Source organism: Carex rostrata, chromosome 34 (assembly GCF_964058835.1).
Source record: "Carex rostrata chromosome 34, lpCarRost1.2, whole genome shotgun sequence".
Taxonomy (NCBI): domain Eukaryota; kingdom Viridiplantae; phylum Streptophyta; class Magnoliopsida; order Poales; family Cyperaceae; genus Carex; species Carex rostrata.
The window spans coordinates 4,149,615-4,172,390 of NC_135951.1; the positions used below are offsets into that span (position 1 = coordinate 4,149,615).

General features: G+C 43.4%; 2 protein-coding genes across 3 annotated transcripts in view; both read right to left on the minus strand.

Annotated features, from left to right (window-relative positions):
• Window positions 1-21,008, minus strand: part of LOC144548813 (uncharacterized) — a 29,762-nt gene extending 8,754 nt beyond the window's left edge. Inside the window, exon 1 of the mRNA XM_078297531.1 lies at window positions 20,024-21,008. Coding sequence (XP_078153657.1) covers window positions 20,024-21,008 — 985 coding nt within the window. The remainder of the gene's footprint in view (window positions 1-20,023) is intronic.
• Window positions 1-22,776, minus strand: part of LOC144549089 (RNI-like superfamily protein) — a 72,189-nt gene that overhangs the window by 36,773 nt on the left and 12,640 nt on the right. The gene's annotated exons all lie outside the window — the stretch shown is intronic.

The window sequence follows — 22,776 nt, forward strand, 5'->3', positions numbered from 1 at the left end:
ACTTGATTTATAACCCATATTTAAGAAATAAAAAGCTTCAGTACGTGGAGAAAGTCACCGTAGAAGAGACGACGGTTTTTATTAGGCTTAAAATTTGAAAAGGGTGAAGAGAGTATCATCAATAAAATGATTGGAATATTATATATTTTTAGGGAGGGACTACAGTATCTATTTCTGTCACACCCCGAGACAACCCGCCACGTATTTATACGTAAGGCGTATACACATCACATACATTATCAATAACATCCACAAATGTCACATTAAATATACAAACAATAGTCTTACAATAGTAATCAAAGTGGTTCAACAGCGGTCACAACATACATGGTTAGGAATACGGCAAAAACCATGCATGTTCAAGTGTACCAATTTAGTGGAAATGAAACAATTAAAATAAAATCAAACATAAGTGACATTTAATCATAAACATGAATCCTCCCGCTTGCTTTTACTCACAACCTTGTTCTAGCGCCTCTTCTTCATTACCTGGAACCCACATAACAGTGGAACGGGTGAGAGATTCGAACATTCTCTCAGTGCGGGATTCAGTTCCAGTCCCGGATTTTATAAAATTAACTTAATTCTCAAAAGCATGAAAATGAAATAAATAATAAATACTCATGCGTTTCTAATGCCATGCAATCCTACGATCATAAACACTTTCATTTTCTTACAAGTTTTCTGTTAGTCCATTTATCTTGTCATTCTAATGGGAAGTCCAACCAACATTAGAATGTTGCCAACCCATTGGGAAGTCCAACCAACAATGGGAGGCTGCCAACTCACTGGGAAGTCCAACCAACAATGAGAGGTTGTCTCACTAGACGGGGAGTCCACCCTACGCTAGGTCTTGACCCGTGACGGAAAGTCCAACCGATGCCACGTTAACGAGGGGTCCAGTCGAACACCAGACCCAATGTATACATCCCGATATGCGAACATATCGGCCCCTGTTCACTTTACTCATCCGTTCACATCACGCATATTAACTCAACACAACACATCTTATAAGTCCGTTGATCAAACGAATAATCATATCCTAATATTTTCTAACAAAATCAATCGGTCGTTCGAATTCAACATGCATAATTAAACTATATAAACATAAATGCACACAAAACGGTAAGTAATAATTTTACAAAGTCCAGAAAACCCGCACCTGCTATTGTGGTGTAGTTCGTTACCGCTTCTTCGTCACTCTTTACTTCAGAATTCAGACCTAGACCATGTAACACGGTTTCTAAATTAATACTTATATATGTATTTCCAGATATACACCAAATATATTAATTAACATCTAATCTGACTTATATAAATGAATTAAATAAAAATAATCAAATTTCCAAAAGAATAAAATAATTTAATAACAATTGAAATTTCAAAATAACTAGATGAATCTGACTATATAACTTTGACGATTATTAACCATCTGACTATATAACTCTGATCATGAAAACGAATAAAATAATCGAATTCCAAATTGACTGTTTGACTCAATATTGAATATCGGATTTATTATCAAACTACTTTATATATATATCGATATTATAAAACAATCAGATTCGAAACGAATGACAACAGAAAAAAAAACAAAATCCAAAAGAGACAAAATCTATCCAAGTGGAGATAAGTATATAGATATATAGGTAGTAATCAAATTCCAATCCGACAGAATAAAACGACGAAATCCAAATCTAAGAAACATTAAATTAATATCAGTTGAAAACGTTGACTAGACAATTGAATATAAGGAGTAAAAACAAATGAATATAGTATTTGATCACCTCTGTGAAGATGGCAGAGGAACGAATAATCAATTGAAACAAAATAAAATATAGAGTCTGTGAAGATGCAGAGAAAAAAGACAGAGAGATGCGAACAGGCGGTTATTATCACATATATATATAGCGCGTATTATAACTTGAATCAGGGGTTAAGTGCCGACTATTCTGAGCGGTTGCGACTCTTATTTCGAGTAATTAATCAGATGTGTATATGTATATAAATATATATGTATATACATATATATGTATCTACATATGTATATATCTATGTATTGTGGCTGTCGACTAATTATACTAAACTTTGAGTCTTGTATATTTCGGGTTATAATCATATACTATTTATATACTATTTAAATACTGCTATATACATATATACTATTTAATTTAATTTAATTATTTTGAGCAACTAACTTTACATGAATTGTGACTATTCAAAGATAATAATACGCCAAGTCTGAGTCTCTGGTTTTGAGTAATCGTAACAGTCTAGAAAGAAAAAAAAAAAATCTATATATATATATATATGACTATTAACATCGTACCTTTATTTTGTTTTCTCAATCTACGTGGCGTTACAATTTCAATTGGATAATATATATCCTGATTAATTGATTTAAGACAAGAAAGTGAAATTTGAAAGAGTACGGTATCCATTTACTGTGTCTAAATTTGACAAATACACATAGCAAGCATGTAAGTGTATACATCTTGATATAATTATGTGCTTGGATATAATCATGTCCATCATCTCCAAACTAAATGGACTATTGAATAGAGGGCCCAATTAAGGTTTTTCTGAAATTCAATATTCACTTTAACAGGTTAAGTCTAAACTGAAATTAATAGAATCCCAAACAAGTCAACTAAGGCTAAGTCCAAACCAGAACAAATATGTCATTCTAAATAAAATAATTGTTATATACAAAACCCAATACGAATCCGAAAATAGTACAATAAATCATGAAAAATGTACAAATTTTGAAAATTTAAATCAGGAGTACTATAAAAAATAATTTAGATTGGATTTTAGACTCTGGTGCAACCGATCATATGATAGAAAATTAGAATATATTGCGTGATTAACAAACAATTAAAGGTCAAGAATTTGTATATGTTGCAAACGGTGAAAAATGAAAATTTGTGGCTATGGCTCAATCAAACTTTTCTTAACAAAAATTAAAAATATTTTACATGTAAAATATTGCACATCTAATTTCTTATCAATAGAAAAAAATTCAAAAGAAATAAATTGTGATATTATATTTTCCTCAAAAGATGTATTTTTTGAAGATGTGACATATAAGAGGATGATTGGTGAAGGTTTTTTTTTTCAGAATGGACTAATATTTTAAAAATTCAATTTCAACACAAAAACACAAGACATTGAAAGTTTATGGTATAGAAGAGTTGAGCATTCCTCCAATAAAATTTTTAAAAGTATTTATTATTTTTTTAATTTAGATTGTAGTAATTGTGAAGTATGCAAATTAGCAAAGCATATATACAAAATTTTCTTTTGTAACTTCAAATTCTAAAAATAGTAAAATATTTGAACTTATTCATTCCGATGTTTGGGAACCCGCTCTCGTAGACTATTATAATGGTTTAAATATTTTATTACTTTGTATAGATGATTTTTCACAATTAACATGCTTATACCTATTGAAAAATAAAAGTGAAGTTTTTCTTACTTTGAAGACCGATAATGGAACAGAGTTTGTAAATCAAAAAATTTCACATATTTTGAAAAAAAAACAGAGAGTTATACATCAAACTACCTGTGTTTATAACCAACCCCCCCCCCCCCCCCCCCCCCCCCCCCCCCCCCCACACACACACACAACAAAGCAAAGTTTATGAAAGAAAAAATCATCATTTACTTGAAATGACAAGAGCACTTATGTTCTAAAACAATGTTTAAAAGATTTATTGTCCAGATGTCATTCTCACCACAACTTATTTGATTAATAGGTTGCCAAATGTTGTGCTAAATAAGAAAATTCCGTTAGAAGTTATTTACCAAAGAAAAATATTCTTTAACCACCTAAGAGTATTTGGATGTACATATTATATACACCAAAATAAATTAGATCATACTTCTATTAAAGCTATTTTCCTAGGATATTCATCTAAAAAAAGGGTTATAATTAAACAAGGGATGGGAGAGAGTTTCTAATATAAGGTAGCAGCTTCTATTTCGATTTCAAGTATGTGAGAGAGTTTCTTATTTAGAAATTATGCAGCAAAATTTCTTATTAATAAGCACCTTATAAACTCCATTCTAGGAAAATTATTTCTCCATCCTAGCCTTAATACAACACTTCATTTGAAGGTCTTTGTAGCACACCGATAGAGTCCATATGGTAAGAGAAAAGGGTGGTTGCAAACCTAATACAACACTCAAATTGAAGGCCTTTGCACACTAAAGGTGTCTCCAAATGAGAAGCGAAGAGAGTAGTTGCAACCCTAATACAACACTCCAATTGAAGATCTTTGCAGCACTCTAGTGGTGTCTCCAAATGCCAAGAAAAGAGGACAATTTCAACTCCAATACAACACTCCTATTAAAGGTCTTTGCAGCACACTAGTAGTGTCTCCAGATAGCTAGGGAAGAGGGTGGTTGCACTACTCTACTTCAAAGTCTTTACAACACATTAGTAATGTCTCCCGATGGCAAACATATTAGTAGTATCTCCAGATGGCAAGAGAAGAGGGTAGTTGCAGCTCAAATACGACACTCAAATTAAAGTTCTTTATAGCACGCTAGTATTATCTCTATGTGGTAGGAGAAGATGGTAGTTACAACCCTATTATAACACTCCAATTGAAGGTCTTTGTAGCACTCTAATGTCTCCAAATGGCAAGAGAATAGGGCAGTTGCAACCCCAATACAACACTCCAATTAAAACTCATTCCAACACACAAGTAGTGTCCCCAGATGGCTACAGAAGAGGGTGGTTGCAACCTCAATACAACACTCTACTTAAAGGTCTTTAGAACACATTAGTAGTGTCTCCAGATGACAAGGGAAGAAGGTAATTGCAACCCTAATACTACACTCCAATTGAAGGTCTTTGTAGCACTTTAGTATTATCTTCATATAGTAAGAGAATAGGGTAGTTGCAACCCTATTAACAATACTCAAATTGAAGGTCTTTATAGCACTCTAGTGTCTCCAGATAACAAAAGAAAAGGGCAATTGCAACCCTAATACAACACTCCAATTAAAGGTCTTTGTAGCACACTTGTAGTGGCCCCATATGGCTAGAGAAGAAGGTGGTTACAACCCCAATACAACACTCCAATTAAAGGTCTTTGTACCTCTATAGTAGTGTCTCCATTTAACAAGAGAAGAGGCTAGTTGCAACTCTAATACAACACTCAAATTAAAGGTCTTTGTAGTACTCTAGTAATGTCTCCAGATGGCAAGAGAAGAGGGTGTTGTTCGTACAATAATCTTTTACGTCTATTTGACTAATTTGCAAAAAACATACAATTATTGAATTTTACAATTTCTTCTTCTTCGAGATAATGTAGGTTCAAGAAGAATTGGAATTGCAATGTAGATTACTTGGACAGAAGAAATCATGAAGACATTCGTCAAGAATGTAAATTGTAATATTTAATAATTAGTAAAGCCTCCAATTGAATGTGTTTGGAGCACCCATTAGTGTCTCTAAAAGGCAAGATAATACGGCATTTACAACCCTAATAAAACACTCCAATTGAAGGTGTTTGGAGCACTCTAGTAGTGTTTCTATATGGCATGATAATTGGGCATTTACAACCCTAATACAACACTCCAATTGAAGGTGTTTGAAGCACTCTAGTATTGTCTCTATATGGCAAGATAACAGGGCATTTGCAACCCTAATAAAACACTCCAATTGAAGGTGTTTTGGAGCACCCTCATAGTGTCTCTATATGGCAAGATAATAAGGCATTTACAACCCCAATACAACACCCAAATTGAAGGTGTAAGGAGCACTCTATTAATATCCTCAGATTGCAAGATAATAGGGCATTTAAAACCCTAATAAAACACTCCAATACAACCCACACACACACACACGCACACACACATGCACACACACACGCACACACACTAACACACCCACACACACGCAAACACACTTACAAACCCGCACACGTACACATACAAACAAGCACACACGCACACACACGCACACACGCGTACGCACACCCACACACGTACGCACACCCACACACACGCGCACACCCGCACACACGCACACACACGCACAGGCACACAAACGCACACGCACACCAACGCACACGCACACCCACACCCACACACGCACGCCCACACACACATACTCACACACACACACGCACACACACACACACGCACATACCCGCACACACACTACCACACCCACACACGCGCAAACACACTCACACACCTGCACACACACAAACACGCACACACGCACACACGCACACACGCACAGTCACGCACACACACGCACGCACACCCACACACCCGCGCACACACGCACACACACGCACACACGAACACTCGCACACAGACGCACACAGACGCACACACACACCCCCACGCACACACACGCACACACCCGCACAACAGCACACACGCACAGAAACGCAACCGCACACACACACACACAAACGCAGACACACACACACACACCCACACATACACACGCACGCCCACACCCACACGCAGACACACACGTACACACACACGCACACACCGAACACACACACACACACACGCAAACACACACGCACACGCACACGCGCACACACACACACACACGCACACCCACGCACACCCACGCACACCCACCCGCACACATACACGCACACCCACACGCACACGCACACGCACACGCACACGCACACGCACAGAGGCACACACACACGCACCCACACACGCACACACCAGCACACATACCCACACACACGCACACAATTGAATATGTTTGGAGCACCCATTAGTGTCTCTAAAAGACAAGATAATACGGCATTTACAACCCTAATAAAACACTCCAATTGAAGGTGTTTGGAGCACTCTGGTAGTGTTTCTATATGGCATGATAATTGGGCATTTACAACCCTAATACAACACTCCAATTGAAGGTGTTCGAAGCACTCTAGAATTGTCTCTATATGGCAAGATAACAGGGTATTTGCAACCCTAATAAAACATTCCAATTGAAGGTGTTTTGGAGCACCCTCATAGTGTTTCTATATGGCAAGATAATAAGGCATTTACAACCCTAATACAACACCCGAATTGAAGGTGTAAGGAGCACTCTATTAATATCTTTAGATTGCAAGATAATAGGGCATTTAAAACCCTAATAAAACACTCCAATTGAAGGTGTAAGGAGCACTTTAGTAGAGTCTACTGAAGGCAAGATATTAGGGCATTTACAACCCTAATAAAACACTCCAATTGAAGGTGTTTGGAGCGCTCTTGTAGCGTGTTTATATGGCACGATAATAGGGCATTTACAACCCTAATACTAAAATCCAATTAAAGGTGTTTGGAGCACTCTAGTAGTCTCTCCATATGGTAACATAGAAGGGCATTTACAAACCTAATAAAACACTCAAATGAACGTGTTTGGTGCAATCTAGTTGTGTCTCTAAATGGCATGCCAACAGGGCATTTGGAACCCTAATAAAACACTCAAATTGAAGGTGTTTTAGAGCACCCTCATAGTGTCTCTATATGCCAAGATAATATGGGATTTACAACAATAATAAAACACTCGAATTGAAGGTGTATGGAGCACACTTGTAGTGTGTGTCTTCTTGAAAAGATAATACCACATTTGAAACCCTAATATAACACTCTAATTAAAGGTGTTTCGACCACACTTATAGTTCAATCATTAGGATCGTGCGAGAGCGGGCACGCGCGGACACACACACACGCACCCACATGCACCCACACGCACCCACACGCACCCACACGCACCCACACGCATGCACACCCACACACACACACACGCGCACACACACACGCAAACACACATACAAACCCGCACACGTACACATACAAACACGCACACACGCACACGCACCCACACCCACACACACGCACATACACGCACAAACGCGTACGCACACCCACACACGTACGCACACCCGCACACACGCGCACACCCGCACACAGGCGCACACGCACACACACGGACACGCACACACATGCACACAAACGCACACGCACACAGACCAACACGCACACACGCACACACATGCACACAAACGCACACCAACAGACACGCACACCTGCACACGCATGCACCCACACGCACGCACACCCACACACACACGCACGCACACACACACACACCCGCACACACGCACACACACCCACACGCACACACCCGCACACACGCATAGAAACGCACACGCATGCACCCACACGCACGCACACCCACACACACACGCACAAACACACACACACACACGCACACACACGCACCCACACCCACACGCACACACCCGCACACACGCATAGAAACGCACACGCACCCACACACGCACACAAACGCAACCGCACACACACACAAACGCACACGCACACCCACACACACCCACACACGCACACGCACACGCACACCCACGCATTTACAACCCTAATAAAAACACTCCAATTGAAGGTGTTTGGAGCACTCTGGTAGTGTTTCTATATGGCATGATAATTGAGCATTTACATCCCTAATACAACACTCAAATTGAAGGTGTTTGAAGCACTCTAGTATTGTCTCTATATGGCAACATAACAGGGCATTTGCAACCCTAATAAAACATTCCAATTGAAGGTGTTTTGGAGCACCCTCATAGTGTTTCTATATGGCAAGATAATAAGGCATTTACAACCCTAATACAACACCCGAATTGAAGGTGTAAGGAGCACTCTATTAATATCTTCAGATTGCAAGATAATAGGGCATTTAAAACCCTAATAAAACACTCCAATTGAAGGTGTAAGGAGCACTCTAGTAGTGTCTCTCTACGGCAAGATTATAGGGCATTTACAACCCTAATAAAACACTCTAATTGATTGTGTTTGGAGCACTTTAGTGTCTACTGAAGGCAAGATATTAGGGCATTTACAACCCTAATAAAACACTCCAATTTAAGGTGTTTGGAGCGCTCTTGTAGCGTGTTTATATGGCAAGATAATAGGGCATTTACAACCCTAATACTAAAATTCAATTAAAGGTGTTTGGAGCACTCTAGTAGTCTCTCCATATGGTAAGATAGAAGGGCATTTACAAACCTAATAAAACACTCAAATAAAGGTGTTTGGTGCAATCTAGTTGTGTCCCTAAATGGCATGCAAACAGGGCATCTGGAACCCTAATAAAACACTCGAATTGAAGGTCTATGGAGCACTCTAGTAGTGTGTGTCTTTCTGGAAAGAGCACACTTATAGTTCAATCATTAGTATCGCGCGAGCGCGAGCGCACACACGCGCGGACACACACACACACACCCACACACACCCACACACGCACACCCACACACACACGCACACACGCAAACACGCACACAAACGCACACGCACACACACACACACACACCCGCGCGCACACACAATGGCACACACACACACACACCCACACACACACACCCACACCCACACCCACTCCCACACCCACACCCACACACACACACGCGCGCACACACCGGACACACTCACACGCACATGCACACGCACACGCGCACACACACGCACACACACCCACCCGCACACATACATGCACACCCACACACACGCGCACACAGGCACACACACGCACCCACACACACCCACACCCGCACAAACACATACCCACACACACACGCACAATTGAATGTGTTTGGAGCACCCATTAGTGTCTCTAAAAGGCAAGATAATACGGCATTTACAACCCTAATAAAACACTCCAATTGAAGGTGTTTGGAGCACTCTGGTACTGTTTCTATATAGCATGATAATTGGGCATTTACAACCCTAATACAACACTCAAATTGAAGGTCTTTGAAGCACTCTAGTATTGTCTACTGAAGGCAAGATATTAGGGCATTTACAACGCTAATAAAACACTCCAATTTAAGGTGTTTGGAGCGCTCTTGTAGCGTGTTTATATGGCAGGATAACAGGGCATTTACAACCCTAATACTAAAATCCAATTAAAGGTGTTTGGAGCACTCTAGTAGTCTCTCCATATGGTAAAATAAAAGGGCATTTACAAACCTAATAAAACACTCAAATGAAGGTGTTTGGTGCAATCTAGCACTCTTGTAGTGTGTGTCTTTTTGAAAAGATAATAGGACATTTGAAACCCTAATATAACACTCTAATTAAAGGTGTTTCGAGCAAACTTATAGTTCAATTATTAGGATCGCGCGAGGGTGCGCACGCGCGGACACACACACACACACACACAACCACAAACACCCAGACACGCGCACGCACACGCACACACACGGACACCCACACGCACACCCACATGCACCCACACGCACCCACACGCACACACACGCACACAAATGCACACGCACACACACCCACCCGCACACCCGCACACAAACGCACACGCACACACACACACACATAATCGCACATGAACACACAAGCACACCCGCATACGCACGCACACCCACACCCTCACACACACGCACACACACACGCACACACTCGCACACACACTAACACACCCACACACGCGCAAACACACTCACACACCCGCACACGCACCCGAACACATACAATCACGCATAGTCACGCACATACACCCCCACACAGGCACACACACGCACACACACACACTCGCACACAAACACACGCACACACAAGCACACACGCACACTCGCACACACACGCACACGCACAGACACCCACCCGCACACACAAACACAAACGCACACACACACGCACAACCGCACACACGCACACAAACGCAACCGCACACACACACACAAACGCACACGCACACACCCACACACACAATCACACACCCACACCCACTCGTAGACACACACGTACACACACTCGCAAACACCGGACGCACACACCCACACGCAAACATGCACACCCACGCACACACACACCCACCCGCACACATACACGCACACCCACACACACACGCGCAGAGGCACACACACACGCACCCACACACGCACACACCCGCACACACTCATACCCACACACACACGCACAATTGAATGTGTTTGGAGCACCCATTAGTGTCTCTAAAAGGCAAGATAATAGGGCATTTAAAACCCTAATAAAACACTCCAATTGAAGGTGTAAGGAGCACTCTAGTAGTGTCTCTCTACGGCAAGATTATAGGGCATTTACAACCCTAATAAAACACTCTAATTGATTGTGTTTGGAGCACTTTAGTGTCTACTGAAGGCAAGATATTAGGGCATTTACAACCCTAATAAAACACTCCAATTTAAGGTGTTTGGAGCGCTCTTGTAGCGTGTTTATATGGCAAGATAATAGGGCATTTACAACCCTAATACTAAAATTCAATTAAAGGTGTTTGGAGCACTCTAGTAGTCTCTCCATATGGTAAGATAGAAGGGCATTTACAAACCTAATAAAACACTCAAATAAAGGTGTTTGGTGCAATCTAGTTGTGTCCCTAAATGGCATGCAAACAGGGCATCTGGAACCCTAATAAAACACTCGAATTGAAGGTCTATGGAGCACTCTAGTAGTGTGTGTCTTTCTGGAAAGAGCACACTTATAGTTCAATCATTAGTATCGCGCGAGCGCGAGCGCACACACGCGCGGACACACACACACACACCCACACACACCCACACACGCACACCCACACACACACGCACACACGCAAACACGCACACAAACGCACACGCACACACACACACACACACACACGCGCGCACACACAATGGCACACACACACACACACCCACACACACACACCCACACCCACACCCACTCCCACACCCACACCCACACACACACACGCGCGCACACACCGGACACACTCACACGCACATGCACACGCACACGCGCACACACACGCACACACACCCACCCGCACACATACATGCACACCCACACACACGCGCACACAGGCACACACACGCACCCACACACACCCACACCCGCACAAACACATACCCACACACACACGCACAATTGAATGTGTTTGGAGCACCCATTAGTGTCTCTAAAAGGCAAGATAATACGGCATTTACAACCCTAATAAAACACTCCAATTGAAGGTGTTTGGAGCACTCTGGTACTGTTTCTATATAGCATGATAATTGGGCATTTACAACCCTAATACAACACTCAAATTGAAGGTCTTTGAAGCACTCTAGTATTGTCTACTGAAGGCAAGATATTAGGGCATTTACAACGCTAATAAAACACTCCAATTTAAGGTGTTTGGAGCGCTCTTGTAGCGTGTTTATATGGCAGGATAACAGGGCATTTACAACCCTAATACTAAAATCCAATTAAAGGTGTTTGGAGCACTCTAGTAGTCTCTCCATATGGTAAAATAAAAGGGCATTTACAAACCTAATAAAACACTCAAATGAAGGTGTTTGGTGCAATCTAGCACTCTTGTAGTGTGTGTCTTTTTGAAAAGATAATAGGACATTTGAAACCCTAATATAACACTCTAATTAAAGGTGTTTCGAGCAAACTTATAGTTCAATTATTAGGATCGCGCGAGGGTGCGCACGCGCGGACACACACACACACACACACAACCACAAACACCCAGACACGCGCACGCACACGCACACACACGGACACCCACACGCACACCCACATGCACCCACACGCACCCACACGCACACACACGCACACAAATGCACACGCACACACACCCACCCGCACACCCGCACACAAACGCACACGCACACACACACACACATAATCGCACATGAACACACAAGCACACCCGCATACGCACGCACACCCACACCCTCACACACACGCACACACACACGCACACACTCGCACACACACTAACACACCCACACACGCGCAAACACACTCACACACCCGCACACGCACCCGAACACATACAATCACGCATAGTCACGCACATACACCCCCACACAGGCACACACACGCACACACACACACTCGCACACAAACACACGCACACACAAGCACACACGCACACTCGCACACACACGCACACGCACAGACACCCACCCGCACACACAAACACAAACGCACACACACACGCACAACCGCACACACGCACACAAACGCAACCGCACACACACACACAAACGCACACGCACACACCCACACACACAATCACACACCCACACCCACTCGTAGACACACACGTACACACACTCGCAAACACCGGACGCACACACCCACACGCAAACATGCACACCCACGCACACACACACCCACCCGCACACATACACGCACACCCACACACACACGCGCAGAGGCACACACACACGCACCCACACACGCACACACCCGCACACACTCATACCCACACACACACGCACAATTGAATGTGTTTGGAGCACCCATTAGTGTCTCTAAAAGGCAAGATAATACGGCATTTAAAACCCTAATAAAACACTCCAATTGAAGGTGTTTGGAGCACTCTAGTAGTGTTTCTATATGGCATGATAATTGGGCATTTACAACCCTAATACAACACTCAAATTGAAGGTGTTTGAAGTACTCTAGTATTGTCTCTATGTGGCAAGATAACAGGGCATTTGCAACCCTAACATAACACTCTAATTAAAGGTGTTTCGAGCAAACTTATAGTTCAATCATTAGGATCGCGCGAGCGTGCGTACGCGCGGAGACACACTCACACACACACAACCACACACACCCACACAGGCACACACACGCGCACACACACACGCGCGCACACACACGCGCGCGCACACACACACACACGCACGCACGCACACGCACACACATGGACACACACGCACACACACGCACACACACTAACACACCCACACACACGCAAACACACTTACACACCCGCACACGCACACACACAAACACGCACACACGCACCCTCACTCACACACACGCGCACAACCGCACACGCGCGCAAACACGCACACCCACGCACATGCACGAACATGCACGCACACGCACCCACACGCACACGCACACGCACACACGCACGCACACGCACCCACACGCACACGCACACACGCACACAAACGCACACGCACACGTACACGCACATGCACCATCACGCACACACGCACACACACAATAGCACACAAACACACACGCACACCCACACACTCACACACACGCGCACACACACACACGTGTACATCCGCCCACACACTAACACACCCACAAACACGCAAACACACTCAGACACCCGCACACGCACACACACACACACGCACACACACAAACACGCACACACGCACAGTCACACACACACACCCACACAGATTTGCACACCCACACACACGCGCACACACGCACACTCGCACACACACGCACATACACCCACACCCACGCACACATAGGCACACCCACGCACAGACACGCACACGCACACACACCCACCCGCACACACACACACGCACAACCGCACAACCGCACAACCGCACACACGCACACAAACGCAACCGCAAACACACACACACAAACGGCACACGCACGCACACACACACCCACACACACACACTCGCACAGCCACTCCCACACGCAGACACACACGTACACACACACACACACGCAAACACACACGCACAATCGCTCACACACACACGCACACACGCACACGCACACCCACGCACACACACACCCACCCGCACACACACCCACACAGACACGCACAGAGGCACACCCACACACACACGCACAGAGGCACACACACACAGAGGCACATACACACGCACCCACACACACGCACATTGGCACACACACACGCACCCACACACGCACACACCTGCGCACACACATACCCACACACACACGCACAATTGAATGTGTTTGGAGCACCAATTAGTGTCTCTAAAAGGCAAGATAATACGGCATTTACAACCCTAATAAAACACTCCAATTGAAGGTGTTTGTAGCACTCTGGTAGTGTTTCTATATGGCATGATAATTGGGCATTTACAACCCTAATACAACACTCCAATTGAAGGTGTTTGAAGCACTCTAGTATTGTCTCTATATGGCAAGATAACAGGGCATTTGGAACCCTCAAAAAACATTCCAATTGAAGGTGTTTTGGAGCACCCTCATAGTGTCTCTATATGACAAGATAGGCATTTACAACCCTAATACAACACCCGAATTGAAGGTGTAAGGAGCACTCTATTAATATCTTCAGATTGCAAGATAATAGGGCATTTACAACCCTAATAAAACACTCCAATTGAAGGTGTAAGGAGCACTCCAGTAGTGTCTCTCTATGGCAAGATTATAGGGCATTTACAACCCTAATAAAACACTCCAATTGAATTTGTTTGGAGCACTTTAGTAGAGTCTACTGAAGGCAAGATATTAGGGCATTTACAACCCTAATAAAACACTCCAATTTAAGGTGTTTGGAGCGCTCATGTAGCGTGTTTATATGGCACCATAATAGGGCATTTACAACCCTAATACTAAAATCCAATTAAAGGTGTTTGGAGCACTCTAGTAGTCTCTCCATATGGTAAGATAGAAGGGCATTTACAAACGTAATAAAACACTCAAATGAACGTGTTTGGTGCAATCTAGTTGTGTCCCTAAATGGCATGCCAATAGGGCATTTGGAACCCTAATAAAACACTCCAATTGAAGGTGTTTTAGAGCACCCTCATAGTGTCTCTATATGCCAAGATAATATGGGATTTACCTCAATAATAAAACACTCGAATTGAAGGTGTATTGAGCACTCTTGTAGTGTGTGTCTTTTTGGAAAGATAATAGGGCATTTGAAACCCTAATATAACACTCTAATTAAAGGTGTTTCGAGCACACTTAAAGTTCAATCATTATGATCGTGCGAGCGCGCGCACGCGCGGACACACACACACACACACCCACACACGGACACACACGCACACACACGCACGCACACCCACACACACACACACGCACACACACACACACGCACACACCCGTACACACACTAACACACCCACACACACGCAAACACACTTACAAACCCGCACACGTACACATACAAACACGGACACACGCACACTCACGCACACACACGCGTACGCACACCCACACACGTACGCACACCCACGCACACGCGCACACCCGCACATAGGCGCGCACACACACACACAAACGCACACGCACACAGACCAACACGCACACCCGCACAAACGCACACGCACACAATCGCACATAAACACACACTCACACCCGCACACGCACGCACCCACACGCACGCACACCCACACAAACACACTCACACACGGACAGTCACGCACACACACCCACACATATTTGCACACCCACACACACGCGCACACACGCACACACAGGCACCCACGCACACTCGCACACACACGCACACACACTCACACACCCACACACACACACGCACACACACGCACACGCAAACACACACACCCGCACACCCGCACACAAACGCACAAGCACACAACCGCACACACGCCCACAAACGCACACGCACACAATCGCACACAAACACACACGCACACCTGCACACGCACCCACCCACCCACACGCACGCACACCCACGCACACACACACACACACACGCGCACACCCACACGCACCCTCACCCACACGCACACACCCGCACACACGCACAGAAACGCACACGCACACACACACGCACAACCGCACACACGCACACAAACGCAATGGCACACACACACAAATGCACACGCACACCCACACACACACACGCACACCCCCACCCACCCGCAGACACACACGTACACACACTCGCACACACCGAACACACACACACACGCAAACACACACGCACACGCGCACCCACGCACACCCACGCACACACACACCCACCCACCCGCACACATACACGCACACCCACACGCACAGAGGCACACACACACGCACCCACGCACTCAAACACCCGCACACACACATACCCACACACACACGCATAATTGAATGTGTTTGGAGCACCCATTAGTGTCTCTAAAAGGCAAGATAATACGGCATTTACAACCCTAATAAAAACACTCCAATTGAAGGTGTTTGGAGCACTCTGGTAGTGTTTCTATATGGCATGATAATTGGGCATTTACAACCCTAATACAACACTCAAATTGAAGGTCTTTGAAGCACTCTAGTATTGTCTCTATATGGCAAGATAACAGGCCATTTGCAACCCTAATATAACACTCTAATTAAAGGTGTTTCGAGCAAACTTATAGTTCAATCATTAGGATCAAGCGAGCGTGCGCACGCGCGGAAACACACACACACACACACACAACCACACACACCCACACACGCCCACACACGCACAAACACACACACACACGCACACACACGCACACACACTAACACACACGCAAACACACTTACACACCCGCACACGCACACACACAAACACCCACACACGCACACTCACGCACACACACGCGCACACACGCGCAAACACGCACACCGATGCACACACACGCACATGCACCCACACGCACACGCACACACGCACACACGCACACAAACGCAACCGCACACACACACAAATGCACACGCACACCCACACACACCCACACACACACACGCACACCCCCACCCACCCGCAGACACACACGTACACACACTCGCACACACCAAACACACACACACACGCAAACACACACGCACACGCGCACCCATGCACACCCACGCACACCCACGCACACACACACCCACCCACCCGCACACATACACGCACACCCACACGCACACGCACACGAACAGAGGCACACACACACGCACCCACGCACTCAAACACCCGCACACACACATACCCACACACACACGCATAATTGAATGTGTTTGGAGCACCCATTAGTGTCTCTAAAAGGCAAGATAATACGGCATTTACAACCCTAATAAAAACACTCCAATTGAAGGTGTTTGGAGCACTCTGGTAGTGTTTCTATATGGCATGATAATTGGGCATTTACAACCCTAATACAACACTCAAATTGAAGGTGTTTGAAGCACTCTAGTATTGTCTCTATATGGCAACATAACATGGCATTTGGAACCCTAATCAAACATTCAAATTGAAGGTGTTTTGGAGCACCCTCATAGTGTTTCTATATGGCAAGATAATAAGGCATTTACAACCCTAATACAACACCCGAATTGAAGGTGTAAGGAGCACTCTATTAATATCTTCAGATTGCAAGATAATAGGGCATTTAAAACCCTAATAAAACACTCCAATTGAAGGTGTTTGTAGCACTCTGGTAGTATTTCTATATGGCATGATAATTGGGCATTTACAACCGTAATACAACACTCAAATTGAAGGTGTTTGGAGCACTTTAGTAGAGTCTACTGAAGGCAAGATATTAGGGCATTTACAACGCTAATAAAATACTCCAATTTAAGGTGTTTGGAGCGCTCTTGTAGCGTGTTTATATGGCAAGATAACAGGGCATTTACAACCCTAATACTAAAATCCAATTAAAGGTGTTTGGAGCACTCTAGTAGTCTCTCCATATGGTAAAATAAAAGGGCATTTACAAACCTAATAAAACACTCAAATGAAGGTGTTTGGTGCAATCTAGCACTCTTGTAGTGTGTGTCTTTTTGAAAAGATAATAGGACATTTGAAACCCTAATATAACACTCTAATTAAAGGTGTTTCGAGCAAACTTATAGTTCAATTATTAGGATCGCGCGAGCGTGCGCACGCGCGGACACACACACACACACACACAACCACACACACCCAGACACGCGCACGCACACGCACACACACGGACACACACACGCACACACCCGCACACGCACTAACACACCCACACACACGTAAACACACACACCAGCACACGCACACACGCACACTCACGCACAAACACGCACACCCACACACACGCGCACACGCGCACACCCGCACACACGCGCACACACGCACACCCACACACACATACGCACACACACACGCAAACACGCACAACCACAAACACACACACACGCACAGTCACGCACACACACGCACACACTCCCACACATATTTGCACACCCACACACACGCGCACACACGCACACACGCACACTCGCACACACATACACACCCACGCACACACACACACACACACGCACAGACACGCACCCACCCGCTCACACGCACACAAACGCACACGAACACACACCCACACGCACACCCGCACACACGCACACAAACGCACACCCACACACACATAATCGCACATGAACACACACGCACACACGCACACCCGCATACGCACGCACACCCACACACTCACACACACACCCACGCACACACACACGCACACACACACGCACACACCCAGACACCCACTAACACACCCACACACGCGCAAACTCACTCACACACCCGCACACGCACACACACAAACACGCACAGTCACGCACACACACCCACACACATTTGCACACCCACACACACGTGCACACACGCGCACATGCACACTCGCACACACACGCACACACAAGCACACACGCACACTCGCACACACACGCACAGACACGCACACGCACAGACACCCACCCGCACACACAAACACAAACGCACACGCACAACCGCACACACACACACAAACGCAACTGCACGCACACACACAAATGCACACGCACGCACGCACACACCCCCACACACACTCGCACACCCACACCCACACGCAGACACACACGTACACGCACACGCACACACCGGACTCACACACCCACACGCAAACACGCACACCCACGCACACACACACCCACCCGCACATATACACGCACACCCACACACACACGCGCAGAGGCACGCACACATGCACCCACACACGCACACACCCGCACACACACATACCCACACACACACGCACAATTGAATGTGTTTGGAGCACCCATTAGTGTCTCTAAAAGGAAAGATAATACGGCATTTACAACCCTAATAAAACACTCCAATTGAATGTGTTTGGAGCACTCTGGTAGTGTCTCCTGAGGGCAAGATATTAGGACATTTACAACCCTGATAAAACACTGAAGTATATGTATTACACGACAATAGATAGGTTTATTATTTTCAAAGTACCTAAAACAATGCCAACAAATGTATATGCAAAAGTAGAAGCATCACAAATTTTTGTCTCCAATATATTGCAAAGAGAGGATACCTTTTCGTCGGTACATTCAAATTCTAGCTTTAAGCTGTCGAGATTTGGAAAGCTGGCAATAAGCTTGGGGATGCCACTAATATAATAATTCTCATCATACCAACCAGGAATAGAGATAAACGCATCAACAAGAGATGGCATATTTGGCAAAAGAATTTCCCCCATATCCATTATTTCTCTGATATAAATTTCGAAGTATACGAGATTAAGCGTGGAAATCTGTAATTTATTTTCTTCATATAAATCATAAATAACCAACTTCTTCAAAGTGTTGGAACTTATCTCACTGATCCCCATAGAATATGATAGTACTAATTCTTCAAGAACTGGACATCCTAAGAAAAGCTTTTTGAAAAGATCATCACTAATCGTTCCAGTGAGGTGAAGGGTTTTGAGGCATGGAAGGTTTATTGAGTTGGGTTCTATAGCTAAATGAGTATAAACCGACATATGTAGATCTATTAATGATGCACAAGTGAAAATCATATCGATATTTACATTAAAATGTGCAACCAAACGGAATTTGATTGAGCACTCTCGAGGCCTTAACTTCATTGCACCACTCATACAATCAGCAACAACTTGAGTGCAAGGCAAGTAACCCAACGAAAGTCGAAATCTATTAATTATACATGTTGTGTCTCGTTTCTCCAACACACTTTTGACAAGTAATTCGAATTTGGGCACAAATTTTACAGCCATTTTACCATCAACAGTCTTTGGCATTAACTCTTCAATGTCAAATTCTAGAACCGGCACAGATGTCCATGTGTTTATCCATCTTTTGGACAAGATGCATGTTTGCACGGCATTTCTTGTACTAAGAAATGATAGGATATACGTGAGAATCTCATCCGGCAACCTACTGATCCTATCAATACCACATCTCTTGGTATTCATCATCTTTCACCTTCACAAAGACTCTGTTTTACAATAAAATTTCCAATTTCAATATGAATCTAAACATCTAATCTCTCATATGATTGTAAATTTTTAATTTCAATAGGAATCACTAAAATCAGTAAACAATAAAATAAAGTATAAAACTGCCATACCTGTGAAGAATAAGCTACAAGCGGATGCAACAAGGAGGATGTCAACGGGAGAGAGGGATTCATCGCATGTACCTGTAACGGACCAACTAGAGCCTAAAAAAAAACACTTTTTTGGACCCCTTGTCGGCCCACAAGTTTTAAAATTGAAACAAAATGCATTTTATATTTTAGGCCCAATCAGAAGCCCAGACAGAGGCTTCCTAATACAATTACACACGGGCCACGGCAGTCAACTCTCCTACGTGTCCTTGCTAATCCTAGTTGTATCATTCAAATCATTTTCAGTTTTGCAATTAAAAAAATGATTAATGTCAGATGCACAAGAGACACAACACAATCAAAGGAGTCTTTTACTGCCAGATTCTGCCAAATAAGATCTACCAAAGATGGTTATAAGGTCAGTTCAAACCCATTAAATAATCAAATAATAGATAAAACATGATAAAAACAACAAAAATAGTATTCTAACACAACACAATTTGCTTCATAACATTTAGATAACCAAATATGTTTCCAAACACATATTTTCTAATAATTGCATTTGTATATGTTAAGACTTTCCCAATTAATGAAACTTAAATATTTAACACAATTTACTGCATAACAATTCACTTGTAAATTTTTATACTCCGAATGACAAATAAAAGAAAATAATGTATTAACCAACTTTAATAATACTATAATTCAAGACTTAAATGGAAGGGATTAATAATTCTTGTATCAATTAAGATTCTAAAACCTAATTCAATATACCAATTAATTAGGGTTCTAATAATTCGATATACCAATTACAAATTCAATCTATCAATTAATTAGGGTTTAAGACGTAGTAATTCAATATTACCATCTACCAAACACAAATTCAATCTATCAATTAAATAAGGAAGGACACGTAGGAGAATGGAGAAAGAGAATGTTTGCAAGTACGTGTTGTGTGCATAGTGTTTCAATATTACCATCTACCAAACACAAATTCTCTTTCAGATAATATTGTTAAAACACTATGCTTGCAAGTACGTGTTGTGTGCATGAATAGCAGTTTTTTTAAATTGATTTGGTTGTTTTTGTTCAAATCAATTTACAACAACAAGCAAAGTAAATAGCATTTTTTTATATATTATTGTCTGCAAATTGATTTTAATAACCTGTTTTGTTTTAACCTGGTACACCATAATATACAGATCTATTACTTTGCTTTTTTTTTAGTTTAGTTTACAAATTTGTTTAGTTCAGTTTAGAGGCGCCAACAAGAGTCACAGTTTTTACGTGGTTAATGTTGAGAAATAAAGTTCTAACGATTGACAATCTAAGAAGGAAGAGATGGTTATACCGAACATATGCTATATGTGCAGAGCATAAGAGAAAACAGTGCAACATCTATTCATACATTGTGAGTATGCAAAGCTGGCCCAGAGCAAATTGCAAGTTCAATTAGAGCTACCACAGCCGCTATATACTGCAAGAGGACTATTGTAATGCAATAATTAGATTTGAGCATGTGGTTATCAGAAAAAAAATACAACTCACAACAACATTTGTAATCTGACGATAAAGGTGTAGGAGGGTATTCACAAAAAATAAGAAAACGATTAATGCAGTGGTGGCTGTCTGACTGA